This window comes from Saccopteryx bilineata, chromosome 12, assembly GCF_036850765.1.
Source record: "Saccopteryx bilineata isolate mSacBil1 chromosome 12, mSacBil1_pri_phased_curated, whole genome shotgun sequence".
In the NCBI taxonomy this organism is placed as follows: Eukaryota; Metazoa; Chordata; class Mammalia; order Chiroptera; family Emballonuridae; genus Saccopteryx; species Saccopteryx bilineata.
The window spans coordinates 32,322,746-32,344,210 of record NC_089501.1 but is presented as its reverse complement, the minus strand read 5'-3'; the positions used below and the strand labels follow the sequence as shown (position 1 = coordinate 32,344,210).

Below are 21,465 nucleotides of genomic sequence, written 5' to 3'. Positions count from 1 at the left end.
CCCCAAAACCTCAGAAACATTGATACGTGAAGACACATGTAGCCCCATGTTCATTGCAGCACTGTTCACAGTGGCCAAGACATGGAAACAACCAAAAAGCCCTTCAATAGAAGACTGGATAAAGAAGATGTGGCACATATACACTATGGAATACTACTCAGCCATAAGAAATGATGACATCAGATCATTTACAGCAAAATGGTGGGATCTTGATAACATTATAAGGAGTGAAATAAGTAAATCAGAAAAAAACAAGAACTACATGATTCCATACATTGGTGGAACATAAAAATGAGACTAAGAGACATGGACAAGAGTGTGGTGGTTACCAAGGGTGGGGGGGGAGGGAGGACATGGGAGGGAGGGAGGGAGAGAGTTAGGGGGAGGGGGAGGGGCACAGAGAACTAGATGGAGGGTGACGGAGGACAATCTGACTTTGGGCGAGGGGTTTGCAACATAATTTGATGACAAAATAACCTAGACATGTTTTCTTTGAATATATGTACCCTGATTTATTAATGTCATCCCATTACCATTAATAAAAATTTATTAAAAAAAAAAAAAAAGAAAACTATCCATTTCTTCATCCTTGAACCTTCAGCCTAGGTGAGATAGCCAATGGTGAAATAAATTATAAAACATGTGAAATGTCATCAAAATTTTTATTACCTATATAATTTTGGGAAGAAGAGTTTAGTTTGGGGCTATTGTTTTTACTATCCTCTAGTACTGCAAGAAATTTGCTTCTTACAAAAAGTTATCCTACAGCTCTGGTCAATAAGGTGGCAGAAGAACTACATTCTAGCCAGAGATATTAACTAAATATATTATCAGAAAAAATGTTTTCTTTTTCTATTCTATATTTGCCGCCTAATGAACCCCTCTTTCTGATACTATTCTGCCATGGACTTTTTTGACATTTATGGTTTCTTTTGTCTTACCCACATCATGTAACATAAACAAAAATTTTACATTTTAAATGTGTTTTAGTGAAAAAAGGTTGCCCATCTCAACAGTTTCTAAGGAAAAAAATTAATTTTAGAAATTATATATATTTTTCATTTACACCTCAGAATAAACTAACTTGTTTATTTTTCTTTGCAAAATGCTCACTTCTTTCAAATTTTTCTCCATTTCCAAAGTCTGTGATATTCACTCTTTCTTTCTACAATATGTAACTAAATACACCTTTTCCTCTGAGAAAGTCTTGCCAGGATTTTGCAACGTGTTCTATCCTGAGTTATGAGCACAGGTTCTCAGTGTGAAGGTTGAAAAGCATTTGGAAATGAAATAAAAAGCAAGTTGTCAAATGTTTTCAATTTAATGGGAAAATACAATGTCTTCTGATATTTCATACATAGACAAACCCTCAGTACAAACCAATACTGGAAATCAATGTTCATGTCGATTAACAATTTGACTGTCCACAGTGACTTGGCACTGGAATGATCACTCAAGAAATTTGTTTTAACACTGATTTGATCTTACTCTTAAAAGAGTTCAACTAATAAGTATCTAAAAGAAGCTCCCATACTTTATATATCCACCTAACCCCAAGGTGGAGATTGCACACATACCATTTTTAACACTCAAATCAACCTTAAACGGAGATGTTAAAACCTAATTTATTAATGCAATTTTAGTTGCTCTATTTACTTTCTCTGCTTGCCATTAGAATAAACCTGCAATCAACAAACTATATATTTGTGTGTGTCTGTTTTTAATCAGTGTCTGTCACTAGACCAGAAGCTCCAGGAGATCAGGGACCATTTTCATTTTACTCACCATTATTTCCTCAGCGCCAAACACAGTGCCAAGCCCATGGTAAGTTCTCAATAAATATTTATTCAACAAACAAATAAATGTCCCTTTTATAGCATTCTCTGTGCCTAGCACAGCTTCAATCTATAATAGTGGTCAATAAATTTATATTAAATTGCATTAAGAAGATAGTCTTGATGGAAGTGGTTTTGAAATTACAAATTTATTTGTTAAACCACTGAAATAATTGTAAGACATCTGTAACTATTCTGTCAGGCATGTGCTTAATTTGACACAATTTTGTTAAACCCATTACAGTTTCAGTTTCCTTTTTTGTTTACACTCTAAATCTGTAAACATATGTCTTTTCAGCAAAATCTGTATGAGTCATTACAGATGACGTGTTCTAGAATTGTATACCAGTGTCACTCCAATATATTTAATAATAATAAACAAACAAAATTTAAAAAAAAAAAAAAAAAAAAAAGTTCTGATTGAGTAGATCAGTATGGAATCCAGAAATCTCCTTTCAGGAAATGTTGGTGCTCAACCATCTAGATTTGGGAATACCATCTAAAATAGTACTTCTCAACCTTACATCAACATACATACAGATTAGATGAATTCCCATTAGAAACAATTGTGATGTCATGAAGGGGAGAGGAAGGAAAGGGGCAATGGCTCTCAACCTTGACTACACTGAAATCAACTGAGAAACTTTCAAAAATACTGATATGTGGCCCTGGCCAGCTGGCTCAACAGTAGAGCATCAGCCCAGCGTGTGGATGTCCTGGGTTCGATTCCCACCAGGGCACACAGGAGAAGCTCCCATCTGCTTCTCCACCCTTCCTTCTCTCCTTTCTCTCTATCTCTCTCTTTCCCTCCCTTAGCCAAGGCTCCATTGGAGCAAAGTTAGCCTGGGCACTGAGGATGGCTCCATGTCTTCTGCCCCAAGTGCTAGAATGGCTCTGGTTGCAACAGAGCAACGCCCCAGATGGGCAGAGCATCGCCCCCTAGTGAGCTTGCTGGGTGGATCCCAGTTGGGTGCATGTGGGAGCCTGTCTCTCTGCCTCTCTGCTTCACACTTCAGAAAAATTAAAAATAAATAAATAAATAAATAAAAAATACTGATGTGTGAGTGCTCTTAAGAAATTCTAATCAGCCTGGAGTATGTCATGGGTATTGGGAAGTACCAACATTCTACGGTGACCGTAATCTGCAGCCAAGGTTGAGAACCTCTGATCTGGGTGGAGGGCATTCCCCATCACTGATCTAGACCAGCAGTTTCAAACTTCTGTTTGCATCAGAATCACCTGAAGAGATTGCTAAAAATGAATACAGACATCTGGAACACGGCACAAGAACTTATTTTAGAAATAAGTTCCCAGGGGCTGCTCATGTTGCTAGTCCTAGGGCCACACTTTCAGAACCACTGAACCAGACAGTTGCTACTGTTAAGAACTTATTACTACCCTGTGGCTCTAACCACTAGTGAAGGCCAAATTTTGGGACAAGACCAAATTAGAAGCAAAAGAGATAGGCAAATATTTTCACAGGAACAGTAACTCTATTATTTCATATAATTTGATGAACTTAACAGACTAGGATAAAAGGCTGCTAAACAAACAACAGGACAATATTGGTGTTAGCTCCAGCTCCCCAATAATGAAGAACAAAATGAGCCAAATCTGAGGTGTTCACTGTACCCAATCCATCCTCGGCAAGACAGACTTTGACAGTTTGCATGGTCTTTCCCGTTGCCTTATACTGCTTTTGCTCAGCACAATAACTTTCAAGGTAGATACAAAGGGTACACAGTATCCCACACTTCTCTTCAGCTTCACTTTCAACAGATTTAGTTACCCGCCGTCAACTGTGGTCAGAAAATATTACATGGAAAATTCCAGAAATAAACAACCCATACATTTTAAATTGTGTGCCCTTCTGAGTGATGAATTCTCACACCTTCCCCACTCTACCCCACTTGGGATGTGAACCATCCCTTTGTCCAATGTATCTACACAGAATACCCTCGCCACCCATTAGTCATTTAGTAGCCCTCTGGGTTATCAGACTGACTGTCGCTGTATCATAGTTGCTTGTATTCAAGTGACCCTTATTTTACTTAATAATAGCCCCAAAGTGCAAGAGTATAATGATGGCAATTTGGATATACCAAAAAAGAAGCCATAAAGTGCTTTCTTTAAGTAAAAAGATACCTATGCATAGGAAAAAAATATAGTTATATACAAGGTTCAGTACTATCTGTGGTTTCAGGCATCCACTGGGGTCTTGGAATGTATTCCCAATGGTTAAGGAAGGGAGTCCTGTAATTTGTCTCATTTCAGAAATGAGGAGAATATACTCAATGGAATGAATACACAACCCATGCGACATAGCTAATAAATGGCAGCCCGAAAGCATAGACTCCACTGGCATCATGTCCGGTTCCTTTTCTACTGAAAGATGCTGCCATTCACCTTTTCTCTAGATCTGGGCCAAGCCAGGGAATCTGGAATCTGGACAGGCAGGATCTGGGATTCTTCAGATAGTTTTGATTAACAACTTGAAAGTTCAAATGGACCTGAACCAAGTCAGGCTTCCCCCCCCATACTCCTCAAACTACATAGAAAATTCCATAAGCTAAAGTCCATGCCAACATTGCATTAGTGTGCTAACTTACATTCAAAACCAATCCCCTAAGGAACTTATGAATAGAATAAGTCTGCACTCCTGTGGCAAGGAGTTCAGAAATCATTCTTTCTCTCTTCTAATATATTTTTTATATGCACTTACTGCATTGTCTCATCCACTTTCTTATCTCCTTCTAACTTAGGTCCTGCTCAACTGATAGGCTCTTTTTATAACCTCAGAGATTCCCACCCTTTAAAAGTGAATCCTCTCTGAGTAAAACATATGAGATCATGGGCTTATTACTTTATCAACTGTATGCTTTTGGAGGGGACTAAAAATAAACATTGTAGACAAGCAAAATTTTGTAAAGAGCTAAACTTTCACTCATTAACTCAAAAATATTTATTGAGAACTAAGACTCATTTATATGCATGATTGGGTTAGAGAGTTGTTTGGTTTTTGTTTCTGGAACTGGAAATAACAAACACAATTTAAAACATAAACACTAACTGCCTGATAAATGAAGAATACAGGATTAATTTTGAAGAATTATTGAACAACTTTCAAAGATGACTTTTAGAACACTCGGCCACAAATATCCACAACTATGCCATATTTACAAACTTTCAAGGTTAACTATGATACAATTCTATACTTAAGCTTCTCTAGCAAAATGAATTATTTATAATATTTCAATTAAAATGTTAATTAAGTCAGTGTTGTAGAAGGGATGACTCTATTCATCACAATAAACATTAAGTCTGGGAAGCACATTCCACAAAGCCTAGAGGACTCTGACAAATTAAAGAAAACCATTAGCTGATAGAAGGCTTATTCTGGGGCAGTGGTCAGCAAACTGTGGCTCGCGAGCCACATGCGGCTCTTTGTCCCCTTGAGTGTGGCTCAAAGGCCAGCTTAGGAGTACCCTAATTAAGTTAATAACAATGTACCTACCTATATAATTTAAGTTTAAAAAATTTGGCTCTCAAAAGAAATTTTAATCATTGTACTGTTGATATTTGGCTCTCTTGACTGATGAGTTTGCCAATCCGTGTTCTGGGGGGATGGATGGCTGGGACCCACAGGGACACAGGATGTCATACTTTGAGGGATGTCACATCGCAACAAAAAGAAAAGAAAAAAGAAAAAAACCCATAGTGTGGTTTGCTGCTCACTGGCACAAAATGAAGAACAATGAAATGATTTTGCAATCCAGTTCCCAAGAAATATATGATTAGAAAACAAAACGGTAAGAACTTGACTCATAAAATTGTATCATTATCTCAGGGATAAGAATAGTCTATGTACACCTGAGCTATAACTGACATCCAAACGTGGCTACGTAGAGCAAAAGATCATTCCACAGAAGTCCAGGCGGTGATGGGATCAGACGAGGTTGCAGTAGAACCTCGTTCGCCACCTAAATGTAGAAGAACATTACACTTATAGCAGCCGCCTGCCATGCTTTGGTCTTTATTAGCGATGTCACCATGAAATACGTAATGTCCTCATCTCTGCAGCTGAGCATTTATGAATACACCCACTCAGGATGTCAGGGTGTGGAATGTGGGTACACTGGACAAGGACCTCTTATTAACAACTCTGCTCATCAGAGGATGGACACAGTGGTAGGGGTGCAGGGGGGAAGAGGACAGACATTGACAAAGGTGGAGAGAGAAAAAGAGACAGAGAGAAGACTAAATAAGCCGCTTTTTTCCTGAGGACTGGATGGGAAAGCCTGGGGGGAGGGGGAGAAGACAGTCAGTCTGCAGAAAGACGAGGAATGATGAAGCAGGAACTTCCAGTAAAGCGGTTTCAGTACGTTCCTGGGCCCTGCTGCACGACTGCCCTGGAACTTGTAGGGAGCCCACAGCCCGAGAAACATCTTCCCTTTCTCATTTAAGACAGCTTGTTTCAAATGTGCGTGTGCACACATGTGCACATACACGTGCATGCACACACACTTCCTAAAAGATACAGTGGAGAAAGATAAGGGACCCTGCTGAATATTATTAAGATAAAATAGGTGAATAATTATTGTTTTTATTCTCTGTATGGTTCATTCCGTTAGGTCAAATCTTGAAGAATTCAGTGTTACAATATTTACTTAGTGTTGCCACATTACCTAGGCTGCAGTTTCAGGACAGACCTCCAAGGTGAATGATTTGTCCCTGAGTTCATAGGGGACAGAGCAGACTACTAACAACTGCCAGGTAGTATCCTGTAAATCTAGGCTCCCTATGCATGCAAATATCTAGGAGAGGGAAACTCTGAGGTTCTGCTCGATTACCTTCTTAGGAACTACAAGTGCACAGGTCTGTGTCCACCACTGCTACAAGACGTGTAACCAAGGACGCAGCTTCGCACCACACCCGTCCTTCACCCTGGAGGCAATCACTTTAAATGCTTTAGCCATTTTCCTGATTTTTGACTCTATATTTCTAAATAATATACTCAGAGAACTCATTGCATATGTTCATTTTCAGATATTAACTTCTACTTCCTACTGTGGAAGATGAGTCAAAGCAATATCTGCATTAGAAAATATATACAACAAAATCCACAGTTGCCTTACCAAAGCTGTACAACAGAATTTTTTAAAAAATTATGATGCAAATAAACTGACAGACTCCATAAATGTTCTGTTGGGACTAATCAGCACAATTCAAAGTTCAAAGCAGTGACTTAAACTGCATTAACCTAAGGCTTAACATTCCTCTCTCCTTTTAGATCTATTTCTTCACGTGCTTGCCTTAGGCTGTGAATCAGACAGATTTGGTTTGATTCTTAAAGAACACTGTTAGTACTGAATAAGTCTGAAAATGTTCTGCAATAATAAATCAAGATACTTCAAATCAAAAGTCTTATAGATTTCTTTATAATGAATGTATGTTGTCTCATTTTCTAGGAAATTATTTTCATTTTCACCTGGCATTTAACTTGCAAAATTATGCTTCACTTCATCAAAAGATCTTTCCAGTATGACAATAATTATCACAAGAATTTTCTAATTTAAACAAGTCAAATGGAAAAACTCTTTTGGAACATATGAAAAAAATCCAGCATATCAACAAAGTCAGGAATTGCTACTTCATACATACAAATATCTTGAAAATTAGGTATATGAAGCTCATAGAGATTTATCAGTAAATCACATGTTATAATTAGTTGTAGAAATAAAAGAATATCTATCTATAACTTTACTTAATCAGGATATTGATACAATGGTTCCAAATGTGTTAAATAGGAAAATGTTGCAATCTAGGCAGTACTGACTTCAATAATCAAACAGCAAGTTTTCTTCTTGAAAAATACCAGTTTCTTACCCCAACAGAACTTTCCACTTCAAATTTAGTTTTATTAATGACTACTTTAAACACAATTAAAGTGAAAGCCATATTAAAATATAACTGTTTGGAAGCTTTTATAGTCAGTGACCAAAGGGTATCATAATTTTTCATATAATTTAAATTCACTTACACTTATAAACAAGTATGTTTAGTATATCCATGTCCCAGATGCTAGGGACAAAACAATGAGACAGACAAATCCTACCATGTAATCAGGCAATGTGTTTTATTAACACAAAACATTCAGTAATAAAATATTCTTATAAAAATTAAATTAATATGTGAATGCAAATATTCTCATTCTTAAAAGAAAACTAAAGACAACTACATTAAGATGCTTTCCTGGCCCTGGCCGGTTGGCTCAGCGGTAGAGCGTCGGCCTAGCGTGCGGAGGACCCGGGTTCGATTCCCGGCCAGGGCACACAGGAGAAGCACCCATTTGCTTCTCCACCCCCCACCCTTCTTCCTCTCTGTCTCTCTCTTCCCCTCCCGCAGCCGAGGCTCCATTGGAGCAAAGATGGCCCGGGCGCTGGGGATGGCTCTGTGGCCTCTGCCTCAGGCGCTAGAGTGGCTCTGGTCGCAACATGGCGACGCCCAGGATGGGCAGAGCATCGCCCCCTGGTGGGCAGAGCGTCACCCCATGGTGAGCGTGCCGGGTGGATCCCGGTCGGGCGCATGCGGGAGTCTGTCTGACTGTCTCTCCCTGTTTCCAGCTTCAGAAAAATGAAGAAGAGAAAATAATAATAATAATAATAATAATAATAATAAAAGAAAAAGATGCTTTCCTAATATCCGTGGTGAAGTCTGGTGACCCTTGGCCACAAAGCAAAAAATGTGATAAGAGCTACCAACACATATATATCTAAGATATCTGAAAGGCACAGAATATTAAATTGCTCTTTGATCATTTTAAGAATTCATAGTTCCTGCAAATGTTAGTATCATATCATTACTCACATAATTTCTTGTGATTTCATGAACAAATGTAAGGGAATTAAAAACACTATCTTAAAAGGTGAGGTAAAATGATCATTTGAAGCTGCATATAAGCACACCTTCGGCCACATTTCTTATCTATTTACTTTGACTGGCCTTTCTTTGTGGGGAAGGGGAAGCAGGTAGAGTTGAAATGAAAGGGTTGAGACAGAGTACATATTCAGCTATACTCTCTGTTTACTTTGCCTGACCTTTTTTTATGGGGAAGGGGAAGAAAGAGAACTATGTGCTCATGGAAATCTCTGTTAATAAACATAAGGATCGAGTCCATCAACCATACCTAAGTTAAGACACTTACTATATAAAGACAAATCCCACGAGAGTAAATGTGACAAAGATAAGAGGTACTTCTGTATCTGCTGCTTGGTTAAGATTCCATGTCGACTACAATCCAATTCAAAACCATTTTCCTGCTTATGCAATTTAATAAAGCTATTTCTCTTGTTTTACAATTAAACAATATATTATTAGCAAACTTATTAGAAAGTATTAGTAAAAAATATTTTCAGTGTCTTATTTTATAGAGCAAATATAGCTTACGGTTTTTATTTTGAAAATTACTAACCCACAAAAAAATTCAAAGAATATAATGAACACCCATATACTCTTTATCTAGATTTTATCAATTGTTAAAACTTTGCCAATTTCCTTTAACTTTCTCTCTCTACACATACACATACAAAATAAAATTATTGTAAATAAATTGCAGCTCTGGCCGGTTGGCTCAGAGGTAGAGTGTCAGTCCAGTGTGTGGAAGTCCCAGGTTCAATTCCCAGCCAGGGAACACAGGAGAAGCACCCATCTGCTTCTCCATTCTCCCACACCCCTATCTTTCTCTCTCTCTCTTTTCCCCTCCCACAACCATTTTATCTTTATCAATTTATGAAAATTAGAGCTTCAGATATCTGAGAAGTATTTGCTACAATGTGGAAGAGACCAAATGTTGCTCTTCCTAATGAAAAAACATAATTACAGCAGCTTTTATAATACTTTCTTTTGGCTGTCATACCTACCTGGTTTTCTGATTTCTGGCTGTGTTTATTAAATGATCTACTTGGTAGGAAACCAAAAACACACACTGAGAACTGAAATAATGCTTATGCATGGTTGGCAGGGCAAAAGTGCCTCAGCAGAAAAAGAAGAAACTGAGTGGGGAGTTTATCAGGAGCATATGCTAAAATCTATGGTGAAATATCTGTAGAAGAATAGAAATAATTCACTATGAAATATTTTAGATTTAGTCTTTCTGAGTAAAGTTCAGAAAGAATCAATGTGTAGTCTTATAAAATATTTTGTCTATCAGCTGTAAAGAGTTCTATATTTATTTTATAAAGAGTGAAGTTTTTATTTAATTGAAACCATTCTAAATAATTTCAAATGTTATGTTGCATATTACTTTTAAGATCTGATTAATTATTCAATGAAACATAATGAGCTACATACAGGTTAAGAACATAAAGCCTTTTCTCTATTAGATATGAATATATATCCACATAAAAAATATGAACCTGACATTTCATAATACTAAAATATCCATCATATCATCAGTTTAAATAATTACTACCATATAAAGTATATTAAAATCAAATTATAAGATCTTAAGAGACTAAACAAAATTAAAAATGGGGAAAGTAAGTGAAAATATATCTGAAGAGCTATATAACAAAAACTAGCCATCCAAAATCTAGAGGTGATAGCTGTATAATTACCAATACTAAAAATTAAACAGTTTACTGCTGTCTCATGTTTTAAATCTTTTTCTTTTTGTTAAAATGGCTTTGCTGGCACTCAAACTATCATCAGTCCAATGAGATTTTAATTTCTTCAGAGGATTAATCTAACCCACATCACATGGGTTAAAAATCTGCCAAAAACGCACCTTTTCTGACCTTTCCAATGAGTGGTCACCACACACAGATAACGGGAGACTTAAACTCACACAAGACATTAGAACAATTCAAGTCATTCTGAATATGTTTTGAGAGTTAGAAATACGCATACATATAATACATATATTCAAAAATACATATTTAAAAAACTTTAAATAGTTTTGTTTTCCTTTTCCATTTATTTTTGATAAGAAAGTCTTTTTCATCCTATATTGAAATACACAATTATTTTGCCCATGAAGCAATTTGATTTAAGTTTTTCACTTCATATTGGGAAAATGTTTACCAATTTTGCAGAAAAAAATATTCCAGGTTTCAGGCTTGACTAGGGACAATATTCTAATTAATGAGACAAATAATGCAGATAAATAGGCAAGTCCAGCAGTGGGAAGAAAGGGATGTCAAGGAATTCAGTGGGAGAAGCCTGGTTAGACACTCCGGTGCCTACGGCCCGCACACAGCTGAATATGCAGGCCTGAAGTTCTCAGGACGGGTCAGAGCCAGAAGAAGAAGGTTGGGAATCATCACTTGGAATACGTGTGTCAAAGAGCACTAAGCCAAAAACTACCAGGTTTAAGGGGAAGAGCGGGGGCTTCCATGGTGAAGCATAAAGTCAGGAGAGAATGAGACAAACGAAGAAGACAAGGATGAAATCCCTGGGAAAGGGAATTTCAGGAAGGAAGGACTGACCTACAGTATAAACACAGCAGCGACAAGGACCAGCACAAGTGCTGATGGTGGGCTGGAGCTGCTATCACTGCAGTCCCTGTGGCTTTGCCAGAGCAGTTTCAGTAAAGACGGAGCCTGGCGCCAGCTGTGCGTTTAGGGGTAAATGGACATGAGCCTTAAGTACTGAGGGCTGGAAGTCTTTAGGACCTACAAAACACTGCAGAGCTGAAAACAAAAATTAATTTTAATTAAATATATATGAATTAACAGTATTAATTGACAAAGTTCATATTAAGTATTTCATTCCATCTGAAAACAAAGTCTAGGTTAGAGATTTCAATTTTGCAAAAATTCCTAAGTGAGCATAATGATTGCCAAGAAAACATAATCAGTGATGAGTGAGTCATTCATTGCCAGATCGTTTCAAAAGCAAAAGTATAACAATCCTGTCAACATCATTAGCCCCACTTAATCAGGACTGTGGGTCCATTTTATAGATTCAAATGGTATGGGATGCGACCTCCCAGGGTGAGCACCCTAGGACCGCAATGGCCCTAAAATGGCCCTGGAGAATGAAGATTACGGGATACTACAAGCTAGGCCAGGAAGGAAAGAGATAGGTAACAGGGTGGTTAAAGGAAAACACACGATGAAGGAAGAAGTTACAGGCTGGAAGTCAACAGAGTCGGAGACAGCACAGAAGGTAGAAGAGGTAATTCTGTTGAGAAGAGGAAACAGGAATGCATGAGATGAAGAGCATTTATGTCGAAGGTAACAAAGGAGAAACGGATGCAGATACAAATGTACAGATTTAGATAAACTGACCTTTGGTGGCGCAATAGATAAAGTATCAACCTGGAATGCTGAGGTTGCCGGTTCGAAACCCTGGGCTTGCCTAGTCAAGGCACATATAGGAGTTGATGCTTCCTGCCCCCCCCATTTCTCTCTCTCTCTCTCTCTCTCTCTCTCTCTCTTTTCTCTTAAAATGATAAAAAAAAAATTAAAGATAAATTTGCAGGCCTGCAGCAGAAATTGAGATCATTTGAGCTTGAGCCGCACTTTTTTTTTTAAGAGAAAAATAAGGTCCTTTTACTTAAAGTGCAGGGAATAGGGTTGAGAAGAGAAGCAAAGGTTGGGAACAGTGAAGAATTAGCACAGTATTTCAAGTATGTCCTCTTACATAATTCCTATAATTACCTCATGAGCTTGTGAGGACAAATATACTAATCCCATTTTACATATAAAAAACCCTGCACTCTAAATTATACAGGAAAATTGCTTATTAGAATGTCTTTTTCAGCTATATGTTGAATATTTCATACTATTTCATTATAATTTATTTTTCCAAATCTTCGCAAATTCACTTTGGTCTTGTAGCATGTAACAGATCCATGACCTAAGTCATTCCTCTCTACAGAAGCATAAACATCGACCCCCATTCTGCCGTCTTGTTCAGGAGTCAGGAAAGAAGCAAAGACTAATACTTAAAAGTGGAGAGAAAAATAAGACTATGAACCACAAACTGAAATCATCCGAGCATGGTTAGGGACCTATAGGATTTTATAGTAGGGTAGTCCAGATTCAAAGCCCAGTCTTAAAAAACTTTCCTGAGACAAATCTACATTTTAAAAAGAAAGGCTTTTTCTTTTTGTTTGTTTGTTTTGCCTGACCTATGGTGGCGCAGGGAAGAAAGCATCCACCTAGAATGCTGAGGTCACTGGTTCGAGGCCCCAGGCTTGCCTTGTCCAGGCACATATGAGAGTTGATGCTTCCTGCTCCTCCCCCTTCTTTCTCTCTCTCTCTCTCTCTCTCTCTCTCTCTCTCTCTCTCTCCCTCCCTCCCTCCCTCTTTCTCTCCCCTCTCTAAAAGAAATAAATAAAATGTAAAAAGAAAAGTAAGGCATTTTTCCTAACTCAGTTCAAGGATATTAAAATATATAAATAAAACAGGGAGTAGGCAGTGGGATTAAGATAATAATGATAATCCTGCAAAGAAAGGATAAGTAGTCACTAGGTCTCCTCATTTAATCAGAAACAGAACAGCGAAATGGTTTAACATGTCCCTTAATTAATGGGCTTCAAAAATCAGAAAGACCCAATTAAAATGTTCAAGGATATGAAAAAGGAGATCATGAAAAGCTCAATGGCCCATCTCAGTTGGGCAAGTCTCTGCTGATCACCAGAAGGTCCTTGAAATGCAAACACTAGATTCTATATCCAGAAACCCCTTTGGAGCACACAAGTGATGCTCTATAAGAGAGAATATCGAAAGGTCCCTGTCCCTCCTGCTCAGCCTACCTGGAGCAGATACTATTAACGGCCATCTACACGTGGTTAATCCCTTTGCACCAGTTCCTGTGACATACTGCACACTCTGGGGCAGGGGTCTTCAAACTTTTTATAAAAACCGCCCACTTTTGCAGTGCTGGTCAACCTGGTCCCTAACACGCAACCAAACAGCGCTGCGATTGGCCCACCATGAAAGCTGGACTGCCCACTAGTGGGCGGTAGGGACCAGGTTGACCAGCACTGCAAAAGTGGGCAGTTTTTATAAAAAGTTTGACGACCCCTGCTGGGGTCTCCTCCTGTTTTAGCTGGGCTATTGTCTTCCTTTCAACATTCTTTCCTGAACATATTATCATTTTGCTCTTCTTTCACTAAACTTATCTACCTTTGATTTATTTACTCTTACAGACTGAATTATCAGTAATTTAATGGCCTTCTGTTGGGCAGATAAAATGTATTATGCTCACTTGGTTAAAGATGACGCTGCCCACGTGGAGGCCATTGCCCAGGTGATATTAATGTGTGTTGGGGGCTGGCTGTGGGCAGGCAGAATCCTTGTAGCCTGGGGCTTGGTTTTGGGATTAAGCCTTTCCCACCCTTTTTGATGTGGGGTGGTACAATCCCATCATGTCCCAGATAAGTGACTTTGTATTAGAGACTTCCCTATTTTGTATATTGGATTAAAGGTTTGGATTTCTACACTATAAAATAGGGGCAGAATGGGAGCTTGCGCTCTTGGTTCCTGAGATTAGTATTAGAGAGCAGAGAAAGGCCACGTGGAAGAGGCCAGGAGAAGCAGCCAAGATGGCAGAGTGTTGAGCGAGAAGCCAGTTAGTGCAGAGTTTGTGCAGAGAGAAGGAAGGAGATGGGGAACAGAGGTGAATAAGTCTGGTGAGCTAGAAACCTTTGATTCTAGAAAACTCGGATAAGTCAGTGGCTTTGTGAGCACTGAATGTGAGTGGGTTTTGGAGCCCAGTGTGTGTTTTTACTTGCCCGCCGGGTGCAAGCTAGAATTAAAGCTAATGGCCCACCAGTTCTTGGTTCCGTCGTTTCTTTACCAACTGTCCGAATCCAATGCGAACCTGCATGGGCCAGCTGGCCGCTGTGATGGCAGCCCTGGCTACTGGCTTTTCACCTTCAAGTCCACATGTAGAGCCCTAACCTCCAACCAATAATCTAGGTCCACAGTTTTAGTGTAGAAACATTTGGGGTGAATGGTGAACAACTGATAACTTTTCTGCAATGTTTAACTCCCAAGCTAAAAGTTCTATGACCACTCTTTACTATTTTATATAGACTATTAAAAGAAAAACAAAAAACCTGTTGTGATATTGTTTTATTTGTGACCTAGAAGCCTCAGTATGATTGTTTCCAGTTTGTCTCCCTGCTTCTATTAGATCAGACAAAAAGAAAAAAAAAAATTAGGGCATGTAATTTCTCTCAAGATACTGTAATTTATTCTATTAGAAATACAGTCTACATAAACAAGGTTATATAGCTTCTCCCATATCAAATACTGGCTCAGAAGTAAAGAAGAGAGGAATTCTGAGTAGTTGAGGCAATGAGATCAACAAAAAAAAAAAATTCAAATTATACAAAACTCAGGCCTTCAACACATCCAACTTATAATTACATGGAAAAAGGAAAAGAAAACTGGAATACCAATGAGCTATCTTCCACCTCCCAGCAACAAGACTCTCTGATCAGTGAGGGCAGTTGAGGAAAAACCCAACTGAACAGAGAAGAGAGGAACAGAGACACATAAATTCTTCACCTATTAAAAAAATAAAACACTACTATAAAATTAAATTGGATAAGATAATTCAAACAATTTACCTGACAAAAGATTTGCCTCCAGAAAACAAACAGCAAAGTAGAAGAAAACTAGAATGTAACATTCTAAACCAACTTGAATACCTTTAAACAAGCATTTGGAAACAGAAAAACAAAAACAAACAAACAAACAAAAAAACCACCTTCACTTCATCAGTGTGGTATAAGAACAGATTTCGCAGGAGGGGCTGGTCCCCAGAAAGACCAAGGGTTTAGAGGGCTGAAACTTTCAATTCCAACCTCTACCCTCCAGAGAAGGGCGGGGAGCTGAAAATTAAGCTCTGTTAAAGCTCTTGAATAATAAGATTAGATGAGCTTCAAGGTTCGTGAACACAGCCACATGCTGGGAGGGTGGCTCACCCAGTTCCATGGGACAGCAGCTCCGCATTTGGGACCTTTCCCGACCTCTCCCTATGTGCTGCTTTATCTGTCTATCCTTATCCTTCAGAACATCTTTCAAAGTAAACTGGTAAATGTAAAAGCCATCCTAAAAATGATCACATTTGAGGAGGGGTTCATGGGGACCTACAGTCTATAGGTGGTAGGTCAGAAGTGACAGCTTGTGATTGGCATCTACAGTGGGGCAGTCTTGTGGAACTGAGCCCTTAACCTGTAGGATCTGATGTAACAGATGTAACATCTCCAGATAGATGTTATCAGGGCTGAGTTAAATTTGCAAAATACCCAGTTGTGTCGACAGAGAACTGGAAGACTGTTTGGTGGGAAAACGCCACAAACATCTGGTCTCAGAATATTGACAGTAGAGGACAAAAATAGTTTCCCCCTTACAATCAGGAATTCAGAAACAAAGAAAAGAAGTGAGATAGAGCTGAATGAACACAACAAAGAAATAAAAGAAAAAAGGCAAAATCATACCAGAAATGAAGACAAAATGATATGGTGCCTAAAAATACCTTTATAGGAAAGCATAATAAGGCCACTGAAGACAGCAGAAAAACAACCAAGAGACTGAAAGTGAAATTAAAAATAAAAGTAAAAAGTATCAGAGAGAAAGCATTTGATATAGAAGATAGGTAAAAGAGATTCAGTTTATGTAAGAGCCCCTATAAAAGATAAAACAATGGCCTGACTAGACGGTGGTGTAGTGGGTAGAGCATTGGACTGGGACTCGAAGTACCCAAGTTCGAAACCCCAAGGTTGCCGGCTTGAGTGTGGGCTCATCCAGCTTAGCATGGGCTCATGAGCTTGAGCACGGTGTTGCTGACTTGAGCATGGGATCATAGACATAACCCCATGGTCACTGACTTGAGCCCAAGGTCACTGGCTTGCAGCCCAAGGTCACTAGCTTGAGCAAGGGGTCACTTACTCTGCTGTAGCCCCCTAGTCAAGGCACATATGAGAAAGCAATCAATGAACAACTAAGATGCTGCAACAAAGACTTGATACTTCCCATCTCTCTTCCTTCCTGTCTATCTGTCCCTATCTGTCCCTCTCTCTGTCTCTCTGTTTCTGTCGCAAAAATAAAAAAAGATAAAGCAATGGATAAGAACTAATATTTCAAATTATAATCCAAAAAGTCTTTCTGGAAATAAAAGAAGACCTGAGGCTACATCACTTAAAGAACAGGCTGTATTAACCTGCAGCAGGCAAATGGAACTGTAACAATCAGAGTTGCCAGGAAAAATGATCAAATAATTTACAAGAACAAGAGCACTAACTGCTACCGAATTCTCAAAAACAACATAAAACGAAACAAAAACGAGGAAGCATTTTGAAAAACTGCAGGAAAGAAATGTATATTTAGGAGTTTATATTCAGTTAAGCTATCCTTTGAGTATCAAGGTTATAGAGAAACAGTTTTAAACGTGCAAGGGCTCCTAATCATCAGCCCTTCTCGAATCTACTAGCAGAAAAACTTCACCAAACCCAGAGAAGATGGGGAAATGTCAGCAAAAATATTGATGATGAGCATTTAACATGTTTAGTTATGTATCTAAAAGCAAAACAAAGGTAGAATAAGAGTAGACTTATTTCTATTATTCTATCATAGGACAGTGTTATATGTTATATGCTGCATGTTCTGACAAAGTACAATAGAAATAAAACAACTCAAAATGTGACGGAGGAGAGGAACAAAAGAAACTCAAGTAAATGCACTGGTTATATATGCAATCGATAGAAGTTAAAATAAATACCATTCAAAACTCACAAACCAGTGACAAACTTGCAAATGTGCTAGCTCACATTTTTTCATATTAGTAGACAAATATATTATTTTTCTTAAAAGTAGCAAAAATGAAAATGCTACTTGATATTTCAAAATGAAACTTATCAAAAACTACTGTACCTTACAGTAAAGTCATAGGAGCAAGAGGCCAGTACAGAAGAATGAAACGGTGAAAACTACAAAACAAAACAAAAACAATTTTTGAAGTTAGCTATAATTATAACGTGGTCATTCCCGTGAACATTAAATAAATTATAGGCAAGGTTGTTGCTTAAAATTATGCTTTCCTGAACCCTACATGCTTTAATTCAAGGCAAAAATATTTTAGATTTCTTTTTTTTACATTCTCCAAAGAAAATCAAGCGTTTGAGAACTTATTTAGAATAAAATATTCCCAAAGTGTGGCTATTTTGGAAAAATTAAATACAATTTCATGTTGGCTATCAAAAATTACTCCTAAAAATAAATATAGGGGATTTAAGTATGTGATGGTACAAACATAAACGTATTATATCTTGCCAATTTTATAAATACATGCTATGATAGCTACAAGCACAAGTGTCGAATAAATATTTAAATGTTAAGTAAAATATCTTAAATATCACAGCGAATGAGAAATGTTATGAAGGACAAAACCTGAAAATTTAAGACAGCATCTTTTAAATAAGTAATATACAACATATTTTCATAAGCTGCCCTTTGCAATTACATTACATTTCTTTAGTGTTTTTCTTACCAGTACTTTAATAGTTATATACACATAATAACTATATTTGCAAACTTTTTAGTTTGCAAAACACTTTCACTACAGTACCCTATTTCATTCTCAAAAGCATTGTGGAAAAAAAAAATTGAAAATATTTTCAACTACTAAACCTGTGTGCTATAAAAAAAAAGAGCACTGTGTCTCATACATTAAGTTGCAAGCAATAAAATTTAAAATACTAGTTTAATTGAAATTAAAATTTTTTGAAATAGAAATAACATAAGTATCTTATTGAAAAGATCAATAAGGTACTTTTTACCCTTAAAGCAAAAAAGAATGAAATTCAGAGATGTGACTTAATAAGATGTTTTCCACAGTGACTTAGCAAAACCTACCTAAATAACAGCTGGAAAACTAAATTACAGTTCTTATAAGCAGACAGATTTCCTAGGAGCAGCAGAAAAAAGTTATCTCATCCTCTGCTGTTTACAGAATGGAAAATTTTCTATACCCCAAATGTTTGTGAACATTCATATATATTTTCATGTTAGGGAAAATAAAAAATGAACCATTTCTCCAATGAGTTTCAACAAAGTAAAGAGTCCTTCCCTCCGAATGGAAAATTATGAAGAATATAATACTAAAAGTAATTACTATAGTTAAGAAAAAACATTAAAAGAAATAGTAGACTGGGGATGACAGAATGAAAATAAAACATTTTTATTTAACTGTAAGAATAAATTAGCTACATTGTCCCAATTCATTCAATAACTCAAATATTTTACCCAATTTTAGCTTTTAATGTTCATTAACTGGATAACAAAAACACGCATAAAAAGGAATCAATAACCTCAATCTATAAGCATCTTTTATATATATATTTCACTGATGATATTCATATTTTATTCTATGTATTAAGAAAAAAAGATGAAACTAACTTTCACTCTCCTGATAGCATAGCTATGACCAAGAAGTTCAAACGCTGGTTGTCGAACATTCCTCAGGTCCCAGCCTCTCAAGCTACAATCAACTGCCCCCGTCACCAGCAAATTCTGAAAACAATGCAGAGAAAAGTAAAATGTGACATCTTTCCAATTAGGCAGTGCCCAGGCTTTCTTACTAGAAAAAATACCTATTTCTTGAAAATTATTTAATCTGAACCCAGGAGTCATTCTTGAGAATTATATAACAAGTATAGAAAGGAATCAAAATATACATCATAAAAGCAAAAATTAGTATGACTTGAGAGAAAAGGAACTCCATATGCTTTATGTATGCGATGGAATACTACACACCACAGAAAAAAGGCATACTCCCAAATAGCACTGTAGGTTTCCCAATCCCCCTTTAGTAATATTTATTTTTTTTAAGATTTTATTTATTCATTATAGAGAGGAGAGAGAGAGAGAGAGACAGGGGGGAGGAGCAGGAAGCATCAACTCCCATATGTGCCTTGACCAGGCAAGCCCAGGGTTTTGAACCAGCAACCTCAGCGTTTCCAGGTTGACGCTTTATCCACTGCACCACCATAGGTCAGGCCCTTTAGTAATATTAACAAATAAAGAATGGATTAAAAATTGTATCTGACAAATGAGGCAACCTTTCTCTTAAGCATGCTCTGAGGTTTTACCAGGCATTAAAAAGCAAAAAGCCTGTTAATTTAGGAACATTTGAAAGAGCAATGGGTAAATTAAATCTTTATGTTATATATTTTTCTAAATATAAATCTGTCACTGTTCCCAACTCCCAAAGGCCATGTTTTAATGTAATATCTAATCATAACTGAAAATCTATGCAAATAACAGTGAGTCTCCTTATCCAGTCAGGTTTACAGCCTCTGTTCTCTACAGCCCAAGTGTATCCAGGGTTTCCGGCTGAATAGGCCACGTTCTGGGTTCACACTCAGCCCCATTCCACACCAACCAGAGCAGCAGAATTGGTTGGGCTTCAGTACAGGCTCGGTTAAAGATGAGTTTCAGTGATTTAAAAAAATGTTTTAAATCACTCTAAATATATACTGGCATCTTTTTGAGAATTCCCAAATATATAGTCCACAATTATATTTCCTATATGGAAAATGCATTATGATGAGAGAAGATGAACTACAGCTATCAGCATTAAAATTTTTATTTCAATCAAGTATGATTATTAAATAGGTACTATATTTTCTTTTAATCTATTTTATTTCTTTTTACTTAAAATACTTTACTAATATAATGTTCTTTTAATTTTCATTCATTAATTTAAAACTGGGAAAAAATAAAGCATATATTTTACTTCTTTGTCACAGTCAATAGGCCATTTCAGATACATAAATATCTATATACAGTATATCAATCAATATATTTTTGATTCATTGATATTTCTAACTCATATGCTTCTGTGGTTAATTGAAGCTTTGCAAAAAGTTACAAATGGACACTGCTACCTTCTTTTTTTTTTTTTTTTTTTTTTTTTTGTCTTTTTCTGAAGTTGGAAACAGGGAGGCAGTCAGACTCCTGCATGCGCCCAACCAGGATCCACCCAGCACGCCCACCAGGGGGCGATGCTCTGCCCATCTGGAGCATTGCTCTGTTGCAACCAGAGCCATTCTAGCACCTGAGGCAGAGGCCACAGAGCCATCCTCAGTGCCCAGGGCCAACTTTGCTCCAATGGAGCCTTGGCTGCGGGAGGGGAAGAGAGAGACAGAGAGGAAGGAGAGGGGGGAGGGGGGAAGAAGCAGATGGGCGCTTCTCCTGTGTACCCTGGCCAGGAATCGAACCCAGGACTCCTGCATGCCAGGTCGACGCTCTACCACTGAGCCAACCAGCTAGGGCTACTGCTACCTTCTAGAAGCATGAAGCTTGGTTAGGCGTATAAGGGAAGCTAACACAGAAGATTTTAAAAACTGATAGACTGTTAAATCAAAAATAAATCTAGCCTGACCAGGCAGTGGCACAGTGTTATAAAGCATCAGCCTAGGATGCCGAGGACCCACGTTAGAAACCCTGAGGTCACTGGCTTGAGCTTGGGATTGTAGACATGATCCCATGGATGCTGGCTTGAGCCCAAGGTTGCTGGCTTGAGCAAGGGGTCACTCATTCTGCTGTAACTCCCCACCCCCTGTCAAGGCACATGAGAAAGCAATCAGTGAACAACTAAGATGCCACAACTA

General features: G+C 37.7%; 1 protein-coding gene across 1 annotated transcript in view; it reads right to left on the bottom strand.

Moving 5' to 3' along the window:
- The window catches only part of PEX7 (peroxisomal biogenesis factor 7), a 94,495-nt gene that overhangs the window by 29,285 nt on the left and 43,745 nt on the right, over positions 1-21,465 (bottom strand). Inside the window, exons 7-8 of the mRNA XM_066248375.1 lie at positions 19,250-19,363; positions 17,726-17,781 (exon numbers count right to left, since the gene is read on the bottom strand). Of these exons, the coding sequence (XP_066104472.1) occupies positions 17,726-17,781; positions 19,250-19,363 (170 nt within the window). The remainder of the gene's footprint in view (positions 1-17,725; positions 17,782-19,249; positions 19,364-21,465) is intronic.